Source organism: Engraulis encrasicolus, chromosome 15 (genome assembly GCF_034702125.1).
Source record: "Engraulis encrasicolus isolate BLACKSEA-1 chromosome 15, IST_EnEncr_1.0, whole genome shotgun sequence".
Taxonomy (NCBI): Eukaryota; Metazoa; Chordata; class Actinopteri; order Clupeiformes; family Engraulidae; genus Engraulis; species Engraulis encrasicolus.
Genome location: NC_085871.1, coordinates 15,640,184 through 15,661,660, shown reverse-complemented (window position 1 = coordinate 15,661,660; position 21,477 = coordinate 15,640,184). Strand labels below are relative to the sequence as shown.

At 43.2% G+C, this 21,477-nt stretch overlaps 1 protein-coding gene across 2 annotated transcripts in view; it reads right to left on the bottom strand.

Moving 5' to 3' along the window:
* chst11 (carbohydrate (chondroitin 4) sulfotransferase 11) overlaps positions 1 to 1,923 on the bottom strand; it is a 76,111-nt gene extending 74,188 nt beyond the window's left edge. Inside the window, exon 1 of one of the 2 annotated variants that reach the window (XM_063217125.1) lies at positions 1,613 to 1,923. In XM_063217125.1, coding sequence (XP_063073195.1) covers positions 1,613 to 1,730 — 118 coding nt within the window. In that variant the 5' untranslated portion in view covers positions 1,731 to 1,923. The remainder of the gene's footprint in view (positions 1 to 1,612) is intronic. The other variant, XM_063217126.1, reaches the window with a different exon arrangement.
* Positions 1,924 to 21,477: the final 19,554 nt, after the last annotated feature.

Sequence of the window (21,477 nt, the reverse complement as noted above, 5' to 3'; positions counted from 1 at the left end):
AGGGTCCAATTTATTTTTTTTGCTCAAACCTTGGTTCACGTACAACGTGGTGTTAGACAAATGCATAAACAGAGCACCCACTGCTCAGCTAGAGCACCAAACAGTATGAGAAAGACCTAGAAGTTCAAAGAGTGCAAAGGCATGCACCCCGCGTGCATGCACACGCGCACACACACGCGCACACACACACACACACACACACACACACACACACACACACACACACACACACACACACACACACACACACACACACACACACAAACTCAATGTACATGTGTCCTATTCTTAAAAGCAGTAGTCACAACAATAATAGCTGGTTTTGAGAATATTCTGGGGGATACTGTAGGCCTATGTGACAGCAGGTCCTCCAGCCTCCTTCACGGCACTCAAGGCTCTTCCTCGGGGCATAGTGCAGAGACGCGGAGCCCTGGTTGATAAAATCTGACCTGACAGTGGACGTGAAAGACAAGTGGGGTGTTACTGTGCTGCCCCCCGAGTTCCCTCCCTTTGGAGAGGGGACAGCATGGGGTGGTCATGGGGGTGACGACGACCTACCCGCTGAGATTCTAAAAGGCGCGTATTAGCATGTTGGGTACTGGTGGTGAGGATAAAAGAGGGCATTCCGACGAGGTCTTGAGAATGTTCGCAGACTACTGGCGTTGGTGACTCACCGGCTTCAGAGAAATTCCATGGCGGAACAGATTAGAACATGGCATAGTCTACATAAAAATGTCAGGATCACAGAAAGGCCCTTCAGTTTGATGACACGTTTTTTTTGTTCTCGGATTAGATCTCTATTCTTGGGGAAAACAAGCGTGGCAAATGAATTCACAAAACCAGTCACACTACCCCTGCGCTACATGGCAAGCGCCAGGGTTGCAATATACTGCATTTTAGACGCTTCCCTGCGTTCCAAAGCTCGAGCTCAAAGAGAACAGTGATTAAACTGTCGAGTGAACCTAAATTGTGGAACTTTTCATATTTCCAGGGGCTTTGGGAAAATAAATACATCGTATTTGTATACATCGTCACCCAAAGGCCTCGCTGAAACCCTCCACCAGTGTGTCAATATTAGTGAATTGCTGTTTGTACAGTGTGAGACTTGCGCTCCAAATGAGAAGTCTTTGATTCACTACACAGAGCTGCTACTGTATCCCGAAGACCCAGCGGACGAGGAAGAGAGGGATAAAGAAAGCCCTCGTTACTATTCAATGGAAACAATGACCGGTGGTGAAAAAGACCGCCACGCTCCATAGCGACCATTTAAAATGGTGTTTTAGATTTAACACTAGGGATTTAAACTGGTTGACATTGACATTTCCAAACCAATATCAATATCAACCGATGCTTTCCGGAATATGCACTAAGCCCATTTCAACATCCAATCCAGCTATATCCATACGCCATAACACGGATCACAGTTCTTGGAGCTCAGCAATCCACTATCGATCCAGGCATTCATTATTTATTAATGGCATATTACACGCGTGAAACACCGACATCAGCATCCGTGTCAACACACAATCTTACATGACAGGAGGAAGGCACATCAAAGCGCAACGGAGAGACAAGACAACCATGGAATGATGGATGGAAAGCAAACTCCTACCTGGCTGGAACATACTTTGGAAATAAAAGATGACCAGGATGAACGATCCCAAACAAGTGGCCAATACCATCCGACAAATTCTGCTCATCCTCATGAGTTCGAGTAAAGTCTGTTTCATGGCGAGCGCGGAGGAGCTGCTGGGCGGAGTGGGGCTGTGTGGAGAGCTGCGGCCGCTGGTCGTGATCCGGACAGCCGGGGTCTCTGAGTTGAGCCGCGCTGGCTATTGAGATGCGGATGATGGCACTACCTCCTAACGACCAGGCTCTGTAATGTGCTCTGTCTGTGTTCACCGCTCACCCCGGAGCGTACTATTCCTCTCTCCACGCCGAACTACAGGGGAAGGAAAGGAGGAGGGAACTCACAGGATCTCCGTTGCATGCTGCCCCCTCTCTCAAATCGCCGAGTGAGCGCGTCCATTTGCAAATCGGTCGTTCTCTGCTTGCCCAGACCAAACGCCCACACGAGACCAGACAGACAGAGCATTCTCCCAAATAACCTTAAATCCCCGCAATGCACGAGGGTTTATGTTATTATACGTGACGTGAATTGTAGTGTGTGGATTATACCTCAACAGGATTCAGATTATGGCATCGTGGCCATATAGTCTAATATGGCAAACATAGCCTGATTCTCTCTCTCTCTCTCTCTCTCTCTCTCTCTCTCTCTCTCTCTCTCTCTCTCTCTCTCTCTCTCTCTCTCTGTGTCTCCCCCCCCCACACACACACACCACAGAAAAGTACCCCCCCCCCCCCCCCCCCCAAAAGTAAACCCTCTCCTGAAGAAATAGAACAGACTTTATTTTGCATAGGCTATAGCCAAGTGGATATTAGGCCTACGTTAATTGCATTGTTAGGAAAACTTGTAATTGCTCATTTGCATAACCACTGTTTTTTTGTTTTTTTAAAGAAGAGGTGCTTTTCTTGTAACTAATGCATGACTGTTGCATGAAGTCCCCACACTGCCGGCAAGCGATTTGGGAAAATAATAGTAAAAAGTCATCAACACAATGATAACTATTACATCGCATAGCATGGGCTTTTTAAATGACACATTACACTTTTAAACTGTATTTTTTTAAAAAATCAAAACGGTAATTACACTGTAATTGACTGGGCAAGCAACAAAAAATGTGTGCTATGTGCGCCATCGTGTGGTGAAGAGGATGAAAACAGCATTGCAATCACCTGCACCAAGCACCATCATATCCAACCCAACCCAGTCATTAACGCAGCATTAGTTGCTGTCTCAGCCACATTCTTTTCTTTTTCTTTCTTTGTTTCTTTCTTTTTGAGGCTTTTGTGTTTTTATTGCTTATAGGACAGTCGAGAGTATGACAGGTAGGCTGGGCCCAGGACGAAACCATCATGGGAAAGCCCTTGTCGGCTTACCTGGTGACAGGAAGAGAGGAGAGAGACATGGAACAGGGTTAGTAAAGAACCCAGGCCGCACTCTAACACGGCTCAACACAGCAATCCACACGCACACACACACACACACACACAGACATATGCACGCAAGCACACACACACACACACACACACACACACACACACACACACACACACACACACACACACACACACACACACACACACACACACACACACACACACACACACAGATATATGCATGCATGCACGCTCACACACACACACACACACACACACACACACACACACACACACACACACACACACACACACACACACACACACACACACACACACCATATGCATCTGGCATTGGCCAAGGGGGCAGCGGTCTCTTATTGATCTTGTTGTGATGATATAATACCAGTCAGAGGGTTGATGAAGCATCCAAGGGACAGGAAAGGTGATGTTCTTTACTGACAGTGGGTGCAGAACATGGTACTGAAACACACACCCACAGCGCCCCACCTTGTCTTCAACTCCTGGACTATCTTCGAAAGCAGCGGAATAGGTAAGCTTGAAGACTGGACCGAAGACCTGTGTTCTTCTCTGCTGGTCGACCATCTTGCCTGGGGTTGCTATGTCTGGAGCCTAGCATGACTGGAATAAGATTAGTCTTTGTGTTATTTCTTAATTCCTGGCCACAGTTGCTTATCTCGAAAGTGAAGGCTGTAACAGGACTGAGGTATTTTTGCTTCAGCAAAATTGTTAGTAGTCTTTTTCACATGGCACGTTGTTGTGTGTGATTAAGCTATTAGCTAACCTCAAGGGCTAGCAGTGGCACTTCATTGTGTCCTTAGCCATAACCACATCCACCCCCGTGTCTGCTGCTACTACTGGATAACCTGCGGATACCCCGGAATAACACAGGTATTTTGCCTAACCAGCGAACTCAACTGACCGTCTCCTGTGGGTTTCCTGTTGAGAAAACACCAAGTTTTATCCACTCGTGATAAGGTTACGTTAACTACCTAGCTAATCGGCTAACCTCCCCTGGATACTCGGCCGAGGCTACCAGAGGCAGCGCCAGCTGCAGCTAATCTCCTGATTTCGCCTCGCGACTGTTTGGTCTGCATGCACCACCCCAATAACAGTCAAATGGTTCTTTTACGCATCCTATCCCTCTAGGTGTATACAGTGCTCGGCCATAAGGCTACTAGGGGTGTAAATCTCAGTCTTCATGGCGATTCGATATTGATTTCTTAGGCCAACAGGTAGATCATTTTCGATACTTAAGAATGCTCGACGAATTGATGGAATTCAATTAGATTCAAGTCAATGGTTCATATTTTTTTTACCTTATAGGTAACCAAAAGCTGAAATATCGGCATGCATTTCATTTGAGGGACATCATTATTACGGTCAGTATTATTTTAACTGCATGAACAAAATAAATAGTCTCACAAAATGAGTGCAATAATAACAAAAATCGATTAATTAATTAATAACGATTAATCAATTCTCTTGTAGATGAATCGATTAATTGAATCGAGGGATTTAGGATCAATGCGTCGATTCAAAACGATTATTATTTACATCCCTAAAGGCTACTTGTAAAAGACCACCCTAAGAAAGTCGCCCCTGCCCAAAAGGCTGTGGGCTCCAAATAATGGCTACAGATACTCACATTGTGTGCTCTGTCTGTCCTGGCAGATCAGCCCCAGATCCCCCGAATTTCCTCACTCAGCGGTCCATATCCCCTGAAGTGTATAACGCCCTACTTGACTGTGTCTTGTTAGCGGCTACTGATTCTCTGAATAGTCAGGGAGGAGGCTGACGATGAGTTCGATACAGACCTCCATCCTTCTCGCTGTCACTAGTCCGTGGGCCAGATGGGGTTGTTGCGGCATAACTGGCGAACACTTTAAGTCCTTTCTTTGGATGGGTTCTGTTTCCCTCAAGAGACACCCTATGTCCAGGGGGTGCCTCCTCCATTTCAGGACATTATTACTGGGGTACAAAAATACTCTCATTGGTGTTTTTTTCCACACTAAACATGGCGGGTATAGACGGTGTGGGATCACCCTCCGAAATGGAGCAGACCCCAGCTAGCCATATCGCCCCCCTCCATGGAGGCAGTCTCCTTGGCGAATACAGCTCCCAAGCTACTACTTCTCAGCTGGCCTCTGGGAGAAATCCTATAGTCCCTCAGACCAGGTGGTGTGCTGAGTGCTTCTGCCCTGTTAACAGCCATTCTAGGCGCGTTGGGGACTGAAATGGATATTACCCTCTCTGAAGGTAAATCTATTGTTGCCCTATGGGCTGACATGTGATCGGCCTCCGACCTCATCCCGAGGCTGTCACGCTGTATGGCACAAACGCCTGGCTGCATTATGGCAATATAGGTGGTTGGCCTGAGCCACTCATGGCTCAACCTCTTATCCGTGAACAACAGGGAAAAAGTGGCTGTCTTGGACCACCTACTGAAGCCCCTCAGCAGTCTCACACCCCGAGCCCTGCAGGGGGAATGCGTGCTAAAGCGCATTTCGACAAGCTTACCTCCCGTGGGGGGCGCAGTGGCAACCGTCGGTCCCCCACCGTGGGAATGGGGACCGCAAGGACAGGTAGCCTGCCTTTGGCAGACGTGCCCCCCAAGGACCAGGGACCCCCCATGTAGCGAGCCTCTCGGTCCCCTTTCGATAGGTGCCGCGGGCCAAAGCCCCCCGCTGCCTGTACCTCAAGCTATACCGTTGGCCCAGCGCGCAGACGCATGGGCCACATGCACGGACTCCCCCTGAACATTGAATTCAGCGGTGAGGGGTTACCGTTTGCTGTCCAACTGACGACCGCCTGCTTTTCACTCAGTGGTCCTCTCGGTGGCCCTCGGTGAACAGGCACTCACTTTAGGCGAGGTTATTACAGCGTTACTCGCTAATGAAGCGATATGCATTGTTCCCCCCTCGGAGGCTGAAGATGGTTTCTACTCTAGATACTTCCTAGTGCCTACAAAGGTTGGTGGCCTGCGGCCTATCCTTGACCAGAGACATCTGAACTGTTTTATCGGAGTCAGAGTATCGGATGTTTTGCAATGATGACCCCGGTGATTGCTATGCGCTCGGTGCATCGTGAGGACTGGATCACTTCAGTTATTTTCAAATCCACATCTACCCTCCGCATAGGAAATACCTACGTTGAGGGCGTGTCTTACGAGTTCATGGTGCTACCCTTCGGGTTAGCCCTGAGCCCCCACATGTTCACAAGCTGCCTGGAGAATGCACTCCTCCCGCTGCGCGAGCAGGGTGTGTGAGTCCTAGCCTATTTGGATGACCCTTTGACCTGTGCTGACTCTGGCCAGAGTGCACACGGATCTTCTGGTGACCCATCTGCAAGGTCTGGGGTTCATCATTAATTGGCAGAAGAGCTCTCTCCTGCTGGCACAGAATGTCGTGTTCATCGGCATGTCCCTCGACTCGGTTGTACACAGGGCCTACCTGTCCCCGGCGAGGGTAGAGGCCTTCCGGGTCTGCTTGGCTCGGTTCTGCTGTTCGAGTGGGTTCGATTTGGGACCGCTCCGGCAAGGCCGATGTGGACCTATTCACGTCAGAAGAAAACACCCATTGCGGGCTGTTTTTCTCTGAATGTTTTTAATTCCCATAGGAGAGTAGTCGAACGAAGTGACTGATGGAGAGGAGAACATAAGTACATGTATATGTCCCCAGTTCTCAGAAGGAATGGATTGCAAACTACTCTCTCGTTCACCCTTCTCGCTCGTGAAAGCTAAATGGTCTTAGTGGAAGAGGATGTGCACAGGTGCCCGCAGCCTTTTATGGCCTCCAAGAACGGTGGCTGAGGGCAGCCTTTTGCCTGTCGACATGGATGTTAGAAAGTATCCGATGATTGTACTGAGCTGGGATGAGTATACCCACAGGAGAGTAGTCTTCTCTTCTCTCTCCATTCCTTCGGAGAACCGGGGACATATATATGTCCTTATGTTTTCACAACCGATAGGTTCCCGTCCTATACTCAGTTTCCCCATTCATTTTTCATCTTGACTCTCAGATCAGTGTGTGTGTGTGTGTGTGTGTGTGTGTGTGTGAGTGTGTGTGTGTGTGTGTGTGAGTGTGTGTGTGTGTGTGTGTTTATCAGTGTGTGCCCGTGTGTGATCTTTAAACCCCATATTTGTGTTTTTATCAGGAAGTAATGTATATATTTTAATATTGAGTATAGTGTGTCTAATTTCCATTCTACCCAAACTCTGTTATATGGTTAAACTTAATTTTCAGTTGAATTACCTCATATGAATGAGTATTCTTTCAACACAAAGCATTACTTTTTTGTGCTTAATAAAAAAATATCTTACAGAAACTCCCGCACACTGACCATTTTGCTGTTCTTTCTTTAATAATGACATTTCGGTACTAGACCTTCATCAGGCAATCTCCAAAAAAAAAAATATATATAAAAGTGAATAAAATATTGCTTGGAATGTGTGGAGGTTACCTTAATCAATAGAACAGCATTAGATAGAACTTATACTGTAAACAAACTAAGACAAACACAACTTTGAAATTGCATTTAGGTAGCCTAAGAGTCCCAAGTGTAGTGTATGTTGTCTACTGTTGATGCGGAGTGGTGTTTATGAAGTGGTAGTGTTTTATTGAACAGCATTAGATAGAACTTAACAAACGTCATTTATTCAAACACAACTTTGAAATTGCTTTTAGGTAAGTGTTCGGTGTGTCTGTTAATAGTATTGTCTGTTGTTGATGCGGTGTGGTGTTCATGGCTATAACTACCAGTAAAAGTGGCTACGTTTTCTTTTCTACCAGCCAAACTGTATTTTTTTCACCAGCATTTGGCTGGTTGGTGGGTTTTAGTTTAGGGCCCTGGGGGTGTTCATAAAGAGGCGGTGTTTTAGTGAAGCTACTGTTCACTCTTCATCAAGCTGCAGTTTGAAGGTTGTTGGTTGTTGGGTTGATCAGTGCTGCATAGTGGGGATGTCTACTGAATATAGACTCAATGTAGTGAGGTTGTAGTGTGACATAAAAACACAGACGAAAACATGTAATGCTCATATGCTTTATTTGTTTGTTGCTTTTTTGGGAGCTACAGGATCAGCTGTGATCACCAGTCTTGACAGCGAGAGGAATCGCCCTCTGATCTGTTCAAGCAGGTAGATTCTTTGCCCTTACAGGTCTTGGCATGGGCAGTATAATGGGCATGGCATGGGCTTGACAGGGGGGTCACGGCATGGCCCATGATGAGCAATCTGGATGTTGCCCACTCTAAATTTGTGAAGAGAGTAAACAGATGATCGTATAAGAGGGGCAAATAGGTGACGTCAGAAATAAACATTTCAGGCAAGTGAAAATGAAGGAAGTCTTTGGATTCTGCTTTTCTGTGATATGTTTTCATTCTATGTTTTATGTTAAGGGAACAGCCCACCCTTTTTATTTTTTACACATTTTCTGTATTTCCAAGTATTACACATGAATGTGCATATAATTTCCTTCTCAGTGTGTTCAGTACTTCGATTGACATTATTAGCATAGTTTAGCACAATCACTGGAAGTAAATGGCATCACCATTAGCATCAAGCCCCAAGTGATCACTGGACAGAGTTAAATTGCCGTTTTGCAATCTTGCGAATTTTACATTCATTTTAATAATTTTACATTATACATTTGATGATGTTTTATTTGGTACCGACTTCCATTGTCACGTTTGATATGGCTGTCAAACTAGGCATTGTAAACACCTAGACAAATTATCCTATGTAGTGTCATATTTACCTGGGGCTTAACTACACATACGCGAATTCCTGAAATAAGGAGGACTGTTTCTTAAAAATAAAGTGTTACCGTTGGATGGTAACACTTTATTTTAATTTTCCCATCAGCCACTAATACATGCATCTTTATAAGTGACTTGTCAGACACATGTTAAGCAAAATCAGTCATTTGTTAGGCGTGTATACAAAAATATCTTGTTATTTGCCAATAGTCAATTTGCTCAACACATTCTTAAGTGTATAAGTCACGTATACAGGCATGTCTTAGCGGCTAACATGTGGACCTTGAAATAAAATGTTGGATTGGATTTGATTCTTACCTTTTTAACTTAGAGCACATTATGCACACAGTGGCATATGTATGTCCATCAAGGCCACAGACAGGAAAGTATTCTTTAGTACAGACGCCATCGTAGTATCTAGGATGACAGTAAACCTAGGTATAAAACACACACACACACACACACACACACCGTAGAAAATACATACAGTAAATAAAAAAGGCTGCACACACACACAAGGTCATATACAGTACAAACGTATTGTAAGTATGCATACCAAAAGTCCTTAACACCCACGTGTGCATCCACACACTGGCACACCCACACAATGTGCATGTACCACACACACACACACACACACACACACACACACACACACACACACACACACACACACACACACACACACACACACAGACGGACACACACACACACACACACACACACACACACACACACACACACACACACACACACACACACACACACACACACACACACACACACACACACACAGAGGATGGAATGTCTAAAATACCACAAGGTTTCTTGACCCTGGTGGTTGTACTGGGTCCTGGTGGATACCGTTTCATACTCTTTGGACAATTTCTCTTGGGGCTCTTGAGGCTGATCCACTTGCCAATGTAGTTGGTCAGGCAGTTGCACTTGGGGCTCTTGCCCAGGTAGTGGGGGCTTTTGAGACACTTGCTGCTGCTGCTGCTGCTGCTGCCCAGGTGGTGGGGGCTTTTGATGCTGCTGCTGCTGCTGCCCAGCAGGGGATGCCAAAGCATGGGCTGAGATGCAGAGGAGGAGGCACAGTAAGAGGACAGGGAAAGAAAGAGTGGGAGAACATAGAACTCCTTTTTATATAAAATATAAAAGGCTATATACGTAATATGCGTACTAATAACAATAACAATAATGCTTAAATATTAGTTTATAATATTAGTTATAATTAGTAAATATTAGTTTATTACTTTGTAAATATTCATGAAAAGATCACATTTGGCAATAGGCAGCAGTTTCAATGAGCAGCATAGTTGCAATACCTACTCTGGCCACCATCCTACACAGTGCATCTTTAGGACCATCTCCCTAGCCTAGGCCATGACTGGCCAAACATCACAGTGGTAAATCCAAGTCTACTTCATGTCTATGTTCTGATTGATATAGTTTGTAATGAAAGTAAAGGAGGACGTACCAGAGAGGGACAGGATGCAGAGAGCCAAGATCAGCTTCATGATGCTTCAGAAGATGTCGCTTCAACAGTAAGGAATCTTGTACTGTACGGAGTGCACAGATGCACTTAAATACCATTCCAATAACGTTATTGACCAATCGTTCCCTCCTCTCTCTCTATCTCTCTCTCTCTCTCTCTCTCTCTCTCTCTCTCTCTCTCTCTCTCTCTCTCTCTCTCTCTCTCTCTCTCTCTCTCTCTGCGTATGCACACACACACAAAAACTTGAATGGTCACTGTGACTCCTGTGTCCAACTGATCAGATTGTAATATCTACAGTATGACTGGCACATTAACAACGCAACTGTGTGTGTGTGTGTGTGTGTGTGTGTGTGTGTGTGTGTGTGTGTGTGTGTGTGTGTGTGTGCACGCGCGCGCGATGGCAGTGCTATTCTCAGAGATTACGATCCGATCAGTTGGACACAGCAATCACGGTGACCATTGAAGATTGTGTGTGGGTGTGTGCACACCATAGTGTGCAATATGTACTTCGTTAGTAGTGGAGTTGCTTAACGCAGGATTTTGGCATTACGGTTACAGAGCTGACAAAAGCATGAAATGTTGCATGATGCTTTCTTAGGATCCCTTCTATGATTTCAGCGTAGAAACACTATATTTTCATGTAAATCAAGTGAATAATCTACTCTATGTAAGGTAGCCTACAAGGAGGTGTCCCGATATCAAGGGAAATAATTAGTAGGGCTTATATGATTTAGTGGCATGTGGCATGTGGAAGTGGCATACTATTATAAAACACATTATTCACTGACAAAAATGATGAAAAACATACTTTGCTTCTAGGTTTCTCTGTACACAAAGTACTGTTTGCCAGTTTTGGGGAGGTTAAGAGTCTAGGGGTGTGTTCATCATTTTAAAAATGTGTGTAAAGCAGTGAATTGTCTTCACAGATATGAAAATGAGTGTTGTACAAATGGATTGTTTTGGTACATTTTACAAAGTGTGTGCTTTATAAAATCGTAAGCTGAGCGCAACGCTGTTCTCTTTCAGTCGACATCTCTTTGGGTTTGGTGCCCTTGGGTGACATTTACCGAAGCAAGCCTTTAAAGGTGCAACGTCCAATAGTTTTTGTAGTTTATTTCCAGAATTCATGCTGCCCATTCAAAAATGTTACCTTCTTCATGAATACTTACCATCTAATTTGAAGTATTCATTATCACTGGGTAAATTGCACTTTTCATACATGAAAAGGGGGATCTTCTCCATGGTGCGCCATTGTGAATTTCCATAACAGACCTTTTTAGCTGAAAACCTACTGTACTTTGGTTATACTCTTGAATATTGGTTTATTATTTAGTAATTATTAATAAAAGATAACATTTGGTAGACAGCACAGTTTCAATGAGCAGCATAGTTGCAGTACCCACTCTGGCCACATTCTACACAGTGCACCTTTAATCACAGCCGTCAGGCAAACAGCTGCGCGACTCCGTGGCCACCGGATAAGCCGGATCGCGCATGTGCAGGGTGATCTGAAATCCTCTTTGGCCGTGAAATGCCTTAAGTTTTCATTACGGTTTAACTGTCCACCCAAAAGCGTGCCTAGCATGTTTACGGACTCCGTATATACGAATTAAATCGCTTCTAATCACATAAACCACTGGTTCCCCAACTTTTTTCCTTGTGCACCCCCTTGCCACGTTTTAGTGGCACTCTCTTTCACTGCTGATCTGATGGGATATTATTGAACATATACCAAAAATAAAATCTCTGTATTTCATCTGAACATATGTATACCACTGGTTTCAACTGCACATACACTGTGTGGCAATGGGAAATAGTGGAGAATAAATACCTAGCATCGTAACATGGGTGATCATGAAGTTAAAAAAAAATGTACGTACATCTTCAAAATTTACTTGACTGATTTAAGCCACCTTCAGGAAAGAAATGTGTCTCCCCCAAATGTAATCAGGGACTGTCTGGATCCATCTGTATAATGCATAGTGAACATAGTGAAAGCACTCCCGTGGGTCCACCACGGAAATACTTCTGTGACCCCCATCACAGATTCTGTTGCAATCCGTGAAACGGCCACATATTTAGTTTCCCAGGTGGCTAAGTGAATTTCACTGCGTTCTGTGCCTAATAGTAGAACTTTATTTGTCACAATACAGGTACAGTGAGATGTCGTTTCCAAAGAACCCAGAGATGCCTTTGCCATTGTGTAACAGTTGCAAAGAATGTATTGACCAACTGTTGAGATGCTTATCTGAATGACCAACGTGTTACGAGTTACAGGCAACGAGTTACCACATATCCCTCACCTCTGCAGGTCAAGGTCATGATGTGTAGGCCTTACACCAGGAGGGACACTTTTTAAAATTCCCTCCAGTGAAGGGGACAAACATAGAATCTGTATAACTGTGAGCAGCATGCATCCTAGGTTATGGTGCGAAACAAGCGGATAGCTTTCCAGACAGAACAGATATTTTCTTCTCAATTTCTTAGTACCCAAGTTAGGATGGTCTGTTTACGACACCGTTTTAAATAAGATTTCACTCTCATGAGAATGCATAGTAGAGATATTCCGGTAACACTTCCAAATAAGGGGCCATAATTAACAGCAAAGTAGCTATAACCTAATACTTTAGTAAGGGTTAATAATCATTACTTAACGCCACATTAAACACATATGAATTGTTATTAATGCATATGTCAAACATTAGCAAGCAGTTACTTAACTATTAGATAACTATTACCTTGTGTTACAAGTTCATAGCATAAAAAATATTTAAGAAATAGATAAGTAAGGGTACAGTAATAGTTAAGTAGCTATTAGGTCATACTTAACTAAGGACCAAAATTAACACTTACTTAATACAAAAGTAAGGCATAACTAATGAATAAATAATACAGAAATATTGTCTGTAGATTGAGTACCCATCATGCACTGCACTTCTTGGAGCTAATATTTTCAGACATTAACTTAATTATCACAAAGGAATGGTTTAGTTTCGCTTCAAAACTATTACTCTTCATAATGTTCTGCATTTATTGTAGGGTTTTTACCATTAAAACTAATAAGTGGTATATGAACAAATTACATCTCATCACCCCACCATCATTGAGAAGTGTACGTCCAATCCTTGCTATATAATGGCTCCTGTTGCCATTATTACAGTGATTTGAACGAGTGAACGCTAGACGTCACAGTAGACTAATTACTTAACTATTAGGTATGCGCAGCCAACTCTATTATAAGGGTCCCAAACACCAATATCTATGGATTAATTAACCATTAGTTATCCGCAGCGAACTCTAATATAAGGGGCCCAAACACCAATATCTATCCATTAATTCAGTGGTTCCCAACCTTTTTCTTCAGGGACCCATATTTTTACCATTGTAAGCTTTGGTGACCCAACCGTGTGAGCGCCCGCACGAGAGGGAGTCACATAATACTCTGCAAAAACTCATTAGTTATCATTGTATTCCTCAATTTGTCTTCAGTCAAATATAGAATAAATGTTTAATGTGTCACATTGTGTTGCATATATTAGTTTAAATGCTTTGTCATTTATTCAACATGGGATATATATGGTATTAAAATGAAACCCCTGAAAATCAAGAGGGCTTCGCGACCCACTGTGGATCTTTGGCGACCCATAGGTTGGGTCCCGACCCATAGGTTGGGAATCACTGCATTAATTAACCATCAGCTATCCTCAGGAAACTATTATAAGGGTCCCAACTCCCAATATTTATGTATTATTTATCCATTAGTTATGCCATACTTTTGTATTAAGTAAGTATTAATTTTGGTCCTTAGTTAAGTATGACCTGATAGCTACTTAACTATTAACTGTGCACTTACTTATCTATTAGTTAAATAATAATATGCTATTGTTATCTAATAGTTAAGTAACTGCTTACTAATGCTCAACATATGCATTAATAACAATTAATATGTGTCTAATACGCCGTTAAGTAATGATTATTAACCCTTACTTAAGTATTAGGTTATAGCTACTTTACTGTTAATTATGGCCCCTTATTTGGAAGTGTTACCGATATTCCCAACCTGAAGTTTTAGTGATCACAAATTATGCATGTCCACAGATAGCACACATATTTGTTTTCATTTTGTTCTGACATCATAAGGGGCAAGGACCTTGCCATCCAAGGGCCGCATCTGGCCCCAGGGCCTCCATTTGAATAGCCCTGCCCTACATGATGCATTTCATAGGGGACTTAATATGTTTCCTATCCAGACATGATAACAGGACAAAAAACAGGACAGACAACAACCCACCCCTATCTCTGAAGGTTCTGAATTGTGAATGCAAACAAATTAATATCCATATATAACACACAACTTACAATCATGCCAAATTTGTTGATGATTGCACCAGGGTCTTCTATGGGAACTTGTGGTTTAACAAAATGTGTGTTTGCGGGGCAAGAATACCCCTTTCCTCTAGTTCAAGCATAACAATCACAAAAACATTCATTAGAATCATTCGAATCCCATCTGCAAATACTGGACAATCACTGCATAGTAGGAATATGGGAACCACATTAATTAATATATCTGTAAGGAGCAATGAGGGGCCCAAGCACATGCTCAACAATTTTTACATTTTGGATGAATGCATTTGGATAAAAGAGCGAACACTCCAAGGCACTCTCCTCCAGAAAAAGGGTTTTTATTAAAAGAAACTTTTTATTATTTTGGCTTGGCTTCATAAACCAATGTTTTTGGCCGAAATGGCCTTTTGATCTCCGCTGCATCTTACTTGTTTGGATAGATAGTAGATGTAAAAGTGTTTCTCAGATAGTGGTCTCACTTCCTTTTTGACGTGCACCTTCATTGCACACGCACACTCACACTTAGACACTTGCGGGTCGAGATAGGTACAGAATATCAGTGTAACAGCGATTTATCACAGTGCCACAGCAAAGTGGCACAGAGCAGCCAAAAAACAAAGTGATGAAGTGTCCAAAAAGTGTCAAGGAGTGTTAGAAGTCACTCACCGTGCATAGTCTGTGGCCTCTCTCCCCCTCCACACGCACTTACGCATGCGCGCACGCACGCACACACACACACACACACACACACTTGTGCATACAATAGGTGACTGTCCTGTATGGCTGTGTTGGAGAATAGCTCAGTGCAGTACAGTAAAGTAAAGTAAAAAGTCCTAGTGCAGTGTGTAGATTCCTAGTGCAGAAAAGTTGTTACTGATTGTTTGTGCACACATTGCCATACGTCCATCAAGGCCACAGACAGACAAAATGTGAATCATTACTTCTGCAATTTGTTTCATGCTTAGCTCGTTGTTGCATATTTTAGGCTACCACTGTTAAGTAGATGCGATCTCATTTGCATATTTAATAATAATATTTCAGACAACTTGCAATACAAACAATCTTTGTCCCAGTTTGAATAAACTACTGTGAAAGTCTCAAATTGATATCTCATAGTTTATCATTTTATGCCATTCACCAAGTATCTCCTATATTGTCTCCCTATGGAAAAAAGAATGGAAAATCTCCAACTTTGACTTTGAAAAAATGTAGCCCATGTCCCACTAAATATAAATCATCTCATTTTTAATATGTCATTTACATATACCGAGGTATTACAAAACACTTGGAATGATTACTATTGTAATTTGTCCATGTCAAACGCTATATTGACTGGCCTATAACAGTGTGTCTGTTAATATTGTTGTCTAGTGTTGATGCAGAGTGGTGTTTATAAAGGGGCTGTGTTTTAGTGAAGCTACTGTTCACTCTTCATCAAGCTGCAGTGTAAAGGCTGTTCGCTGTTCAGTGCTGATCAGTGCTGATAGTGGTGATGTCTACTGAATATGGACTCAATGTAGTGAAGTTGTAGTGTGACATAAAAACACAGACAAAAACATGTAATGCTCATAAGCTTTATTTGCTTGTTGCTTTTTTGGGAGCTACAGGATCAGCCATTTCCCACCAGTCTTGACAATGAGGCACTCTGATCTCTGCAAGCAGGCAGACTCTTCGCCCTTTAGTCACAAGCAGAGCCCTTTATATGATTTATAGGATCTGGTGACGACATAACCCACGATGAGCAATCTGGGTTTCACCAACCCTAAATTTGAGAACAAACAGATGATCGTTTAAGAGAAGCAGATGCGTAGGTGGCCCTATGTCAGACACGCGAACATGAAGGAAGTCTTTGGCTTCTACTTCCTGTGATATATTTAATTCTAACACATGCATCTTAAGGGACAGTCCCTTTGTTGGATTTTTTCAGTATTTCCAAGTATTACACATGAATGTGCATATATTTTTCTTCTCAGTGTGTTCAGTACTTCGATTTACATTATTAGCATAGCTTAGCACAATCACTGGAAGTAAATGGTACCATTAGCATCAAGCCCCAAGTGATCACTGGACAGAGTGAAATTGCCGTTTTGCACTCTTGTGAAATTTACATTTATTTGAATAATTTCATAAATACATTTGATGATGTGTTATTTGGTACCATAGACTTACACTGTTACGGTATATGGCTTTACTGTCAAACTAGGAATTGCAAACACCTAGAGATAATGTCATATTTAGGCTGGGCTTAACTACACATAAACAAATTCATGAAAAATCCTGTTTCTTTAAAATAGTGTTACCATCGGATGGTAACGCTTAATTTTAATGTGCATGTCAGCCACTAATTCATGTATCTTTTTAAGTGACTTGTCAGACACATGTCAATAGCCTATCAGTTTATTAGGTGTGTATACAAAAACATCTTGTTATTTGGTAATAATAAGCCGTCTATTTTGCTCAACACATATTTGAGTGTATAAGTCACTTATACAGACCCTAATTATATATTTTAGCGGCTAACATGTGGACCATGAAATAAAGTGTTACCATTTGGAATTTGATTTGCTTTAGGCTATATTGTGTATCCATGCATGCCCTGCCTGATGGAGCTTAAATTAATGTCCTACACCTAATGTTCATACACTTCTTACCTATTTAATGCCGAGCACATTACGCACACAGTGAGATAGGTAATTCCATCAAGGCCACAGACAGGATCGTATTCCATGGCACAGAAGATATCGTGGAGATTAGGAGGATGACAGTAAACGTAAGCCTAGTTATAAAACACACACACACAAACACACACACACACACACACACACACACACACACACAGTAGAAAATACATACAGTAAATAAAAAAGGCTGAACACACACAAGATCATACAGTATACAAACGCATTGTAAGCATACCAAAAGTCCTTAACACCCACACATGCATTCACACACACACACACACACACACACACACACACACACACACACACACACACACACACACACACACACACACACACACACACACACACACACACACACACAAGTCAAGTTTATTGTCAATTTCTTTACATGCACTGGTCATACAAAGAATTTGAAATTGCGTTTCTTGCTCTCCCATGCAGACATAGACTAATCTAGGTAAGGACATAGACAGTATAGACATAGACAGTACTCATACATGGACATAGACAGTATGGACGTAGACATTGCTCATACAGACATTTAAAGTGCAAGACTGGACAACAGAAGACTTGTAGAGAACATACATTAAGAGGAGGTATTTTGTTGTTCTTTTTCCTAAAAGTCCTTTATAGCGTTCTGACATAGTAATAGTAGCATTTGAAGAAATAAATAATTAAAAAAGGTTTTTATTTAAATACACCAGCAGAAGTATGTGTGTGTGTGTGTTTGTATGTGTTTTGTGTGCGTGTGTGTGCGTGTGTGTGTGTGTGTGTGTGTGTGTGTGTGTGTGTGTGTGTGTGTGTGTGTGGTGTGTGTGTGTGTGTGTGTGTGTGTGTGTGTGTGTTTAGTGCAGGTAGAAAGTGCGGTGTGCATCTGTGTGTGTGTACCTGTGTATGTGTGTGTGTGTGTGTGTGTGTGTATGTGTGTGAGTATGAGTTGTGTGTCAGTGTGTGTATGTTTGGGTTTAGTGCAGAAAGTGCAGTGTGCTTGTGTGTGTGTGTGTGTGTGTGTGTGTGTGTGTGTGTGTGTGTGTGTGTGTGTGTGTGTGTGTGTGTGTGTGTGTGTGTGTGTGTGTGTGTGTGTGTGTGTGCATGTGTATGTTTTGAGTTAGTGCAGGTTGAAAGTTCAGTCACAGATGTAGTAGTGCAGGTGGAGCGTTCAGTCGCAGATATGGTGGTGGGGATGAGGGGGGGGAGCGTTGTCAGTGGCCTGGCTGGCTAGAGGCTGACAGTGAAGGGAGAGTGGGTTGAGTGTTCAGTATCTTGATTGCTTGATGCATCGTGCTGCTTGTAAGCCTGGTGGTACGGGAACGGAGGCGCCTGTACCTCTTTCCAGAGGGCAGGAGGCTGAACAGTTTGTGTGCAGGGTGGCTTGTGTCTTTGATGATCATCAGTGCTTTTCGGGTGAGGCGTGCGGTGTAAATGTCCTGCAGGGAGGGGAGTGGTACTCCAATGATCTTCTTCGCTGTGTTCACAACACGCTGGAGTGTCTTCCTGTTTTTCTCCGTGCAGCTTCCTCCCCACACTGTGATGCAGCTGGACACGACGCTCTCTATGGTTCCTCTGTAGAATGTTGTCATGATGGAGGGTGTAGCACTTGCCTTCTTTAGTTTGCGCAAGAAGTAGAGACGCTGATGGGCCTTCTTCGCCAGTGATGTAGTGTTGGTGGTCCAAGAGAGGTCGTCGCTGATGTGCACTCCAAGGAACTTGGTGCTGCTCACTCTCTCCACAGCATCACCGTCGATGGTCAGTGGTGGCAGTTGTTTTTGGACCCTCTGAAAGTTGACAACAATCTCCTTGGTCTTGTTGACATTCAGCAGGAGGTTGTTGTCTTTGCACCATCTGGCCAGCAGGTCTACACACACACACACACACACACACACACACACACACACACACACACAGGATGAAATGTCTGAAATACCACAACGTTTCTTGACCCTGATGGTTGCAAGACAGCCTATTACGAATTAAAAGAATCTTTGGTTCTTTGGTGGTTGTACAGGGTCCAGGTGGATACCAACCGAAGGATACTCTTTGGGCAGTTGCACTTAGGGCTCTTGAGGCACTTGCTGCTGCTGCTGCTGCTGCTGCTGCCCAGGTGGTGGGGGCTTTTGATGCTGCTGCTGCTGCCCAGGTGGTGAGGGCTGTTGATGCTGCTGCTGCTGCTGCTGCGGCCCAGGTGGTGAGGGCTTTTGATGCTGCTGCTGCTGCTGCTGCCCAGCAGGGGATGCCAAAGCATGGGCTGAGATGCAGAGGAGGAGGCTCAGTAAGAGGACAGGGAAAGAAACAGTGGGAGAACATAGAACTCCTTTTTATATAAAATACAAAAGGCTATTTAGGTAATATGCTTACTAATAACAATAACAACATCACCAAAACGCTAATAATAACAACATAATAGCAATAATAATAACAATAATAATATATATTTGATGTATTATTATTATTATTATTATTATTAGGCTATATTAGTATTATTATTATTGCCTTGCTCAAGGGCACTTCAGCCATGGATGGTGGTGTAGGGTGAGGTAAGGATGGGATTCAAACGTGCAACCCTATATTCTTGAAGGTGCACTGTGTAATATTTCTTGTGGTTTCTTTCCAGAAATCAAGCTGCCCATTCACATGTTTACTTTTTCAAAAATACTTACCACCATCAAATTATTGATAGCTGAAACGCGTCTGCTTTTGGACATGGTGGTAATATAAACAAATAATTAGACTTAGTTTGTGAGTGCAGATTTTTCTTCTGTCAAAGCAATACCTACTTACGCCACTATCCTACACAGTGCACCTTTAAAGGGGTATGCCACTATTTTGGGGCTTAATACAGTTAAAATCGTTGGCCGGGGTTTATAAAGGTGGTAAAGTGTCTTATTTTTCATGTAAGATGTTGTCTTGCTTTAAGACAAGTTAAAAGAGGGAGCATGTCGCTAAGCTAGTGAAAGTCAATGGATCCGTGTAGCATGCTACTACCTTTATAAACCCCAGCCAACGATTTTAACTGTATTAAGCCCCAAAATAGTGACATACGTACCCCTTTAAGACCATCTCCCTAGGCCATGACTGGCCAAACATCACAGTGATAAATTCAAGCCTATGGATACTTCTCCAATAACTATTTCTAATTGTAATTGATAATTGGATACACCGGGCACAAATGGGCATTACTCATCCAAGCAAGGCTAGGACACTTGACTTTGAGAAATACCCGATGTCTATGTTCTGATTTATATAGTTTGTATCAAAGTAAAGGAGGACGTACCAGAGAGGGACAGGATGCAGAGAGCCAAGATCAGCTTCATGATGCTTCAGAAGAGGTCGCTTCAACAGTAAGGAATCTTGTACTGTACGGAGTGCACAGATGGACTTAAATACCATTCCAATAACGTTATTGACCAATCGTTCCCGCCCCTCTCTCTCTCTCTCTCTCTCTGCACACACACACACACACACACACACACACACACACAAACTTGAATGGTCACCGTGACGGCTGTGTCCAACTGATCAGATGGTAATCTCTAGGTAATCTCATAGTATGACTAGCACATTGCCATTGCACACGGTGTGTGTGTGTGTGTGTGTGTGTGTGTGTGTGTGTGTGTGTGTGTGTGTGTGTGTGTGTGTGTGTGTGTGTGTGTGAGTGTGCGCAATGGCAGGGGTCATCCCTATGCTTCCCGCTACCAGGGAACTTATGTTCCCTGCTGCTTCCAAGTAGACTGCTGCCGCATGGCGAGATTACAGATCTGACAAACGCGTGAAATGTTGCATGATGGATCCTTATGCCGTGTGTACCGCTACCTACGCGACCCAGGTAGCTAGGGTGGTTGAAAAAGTTTCACCATGAATTCGCTTATTGAGATGCCGTTGCCATTGTGTAAAGAATGCATTGACCAATTGTTGAGATGCTTATCTGAATGACCAACCATCTTTGAACTCACACACATGTACCACACACACACACACACACACACACACACACACACACACACACACACACACACACAAACACACACATACACACATACACACACAGATAATCAGGTGGGGCTGTATGCCCTCATTTCACAACACACACAAAAACACACACGCACGCACACACACAATCAGGTGGGGCTGTAGTATGCCCTCATTTCACCACACACACACACACACACACACACA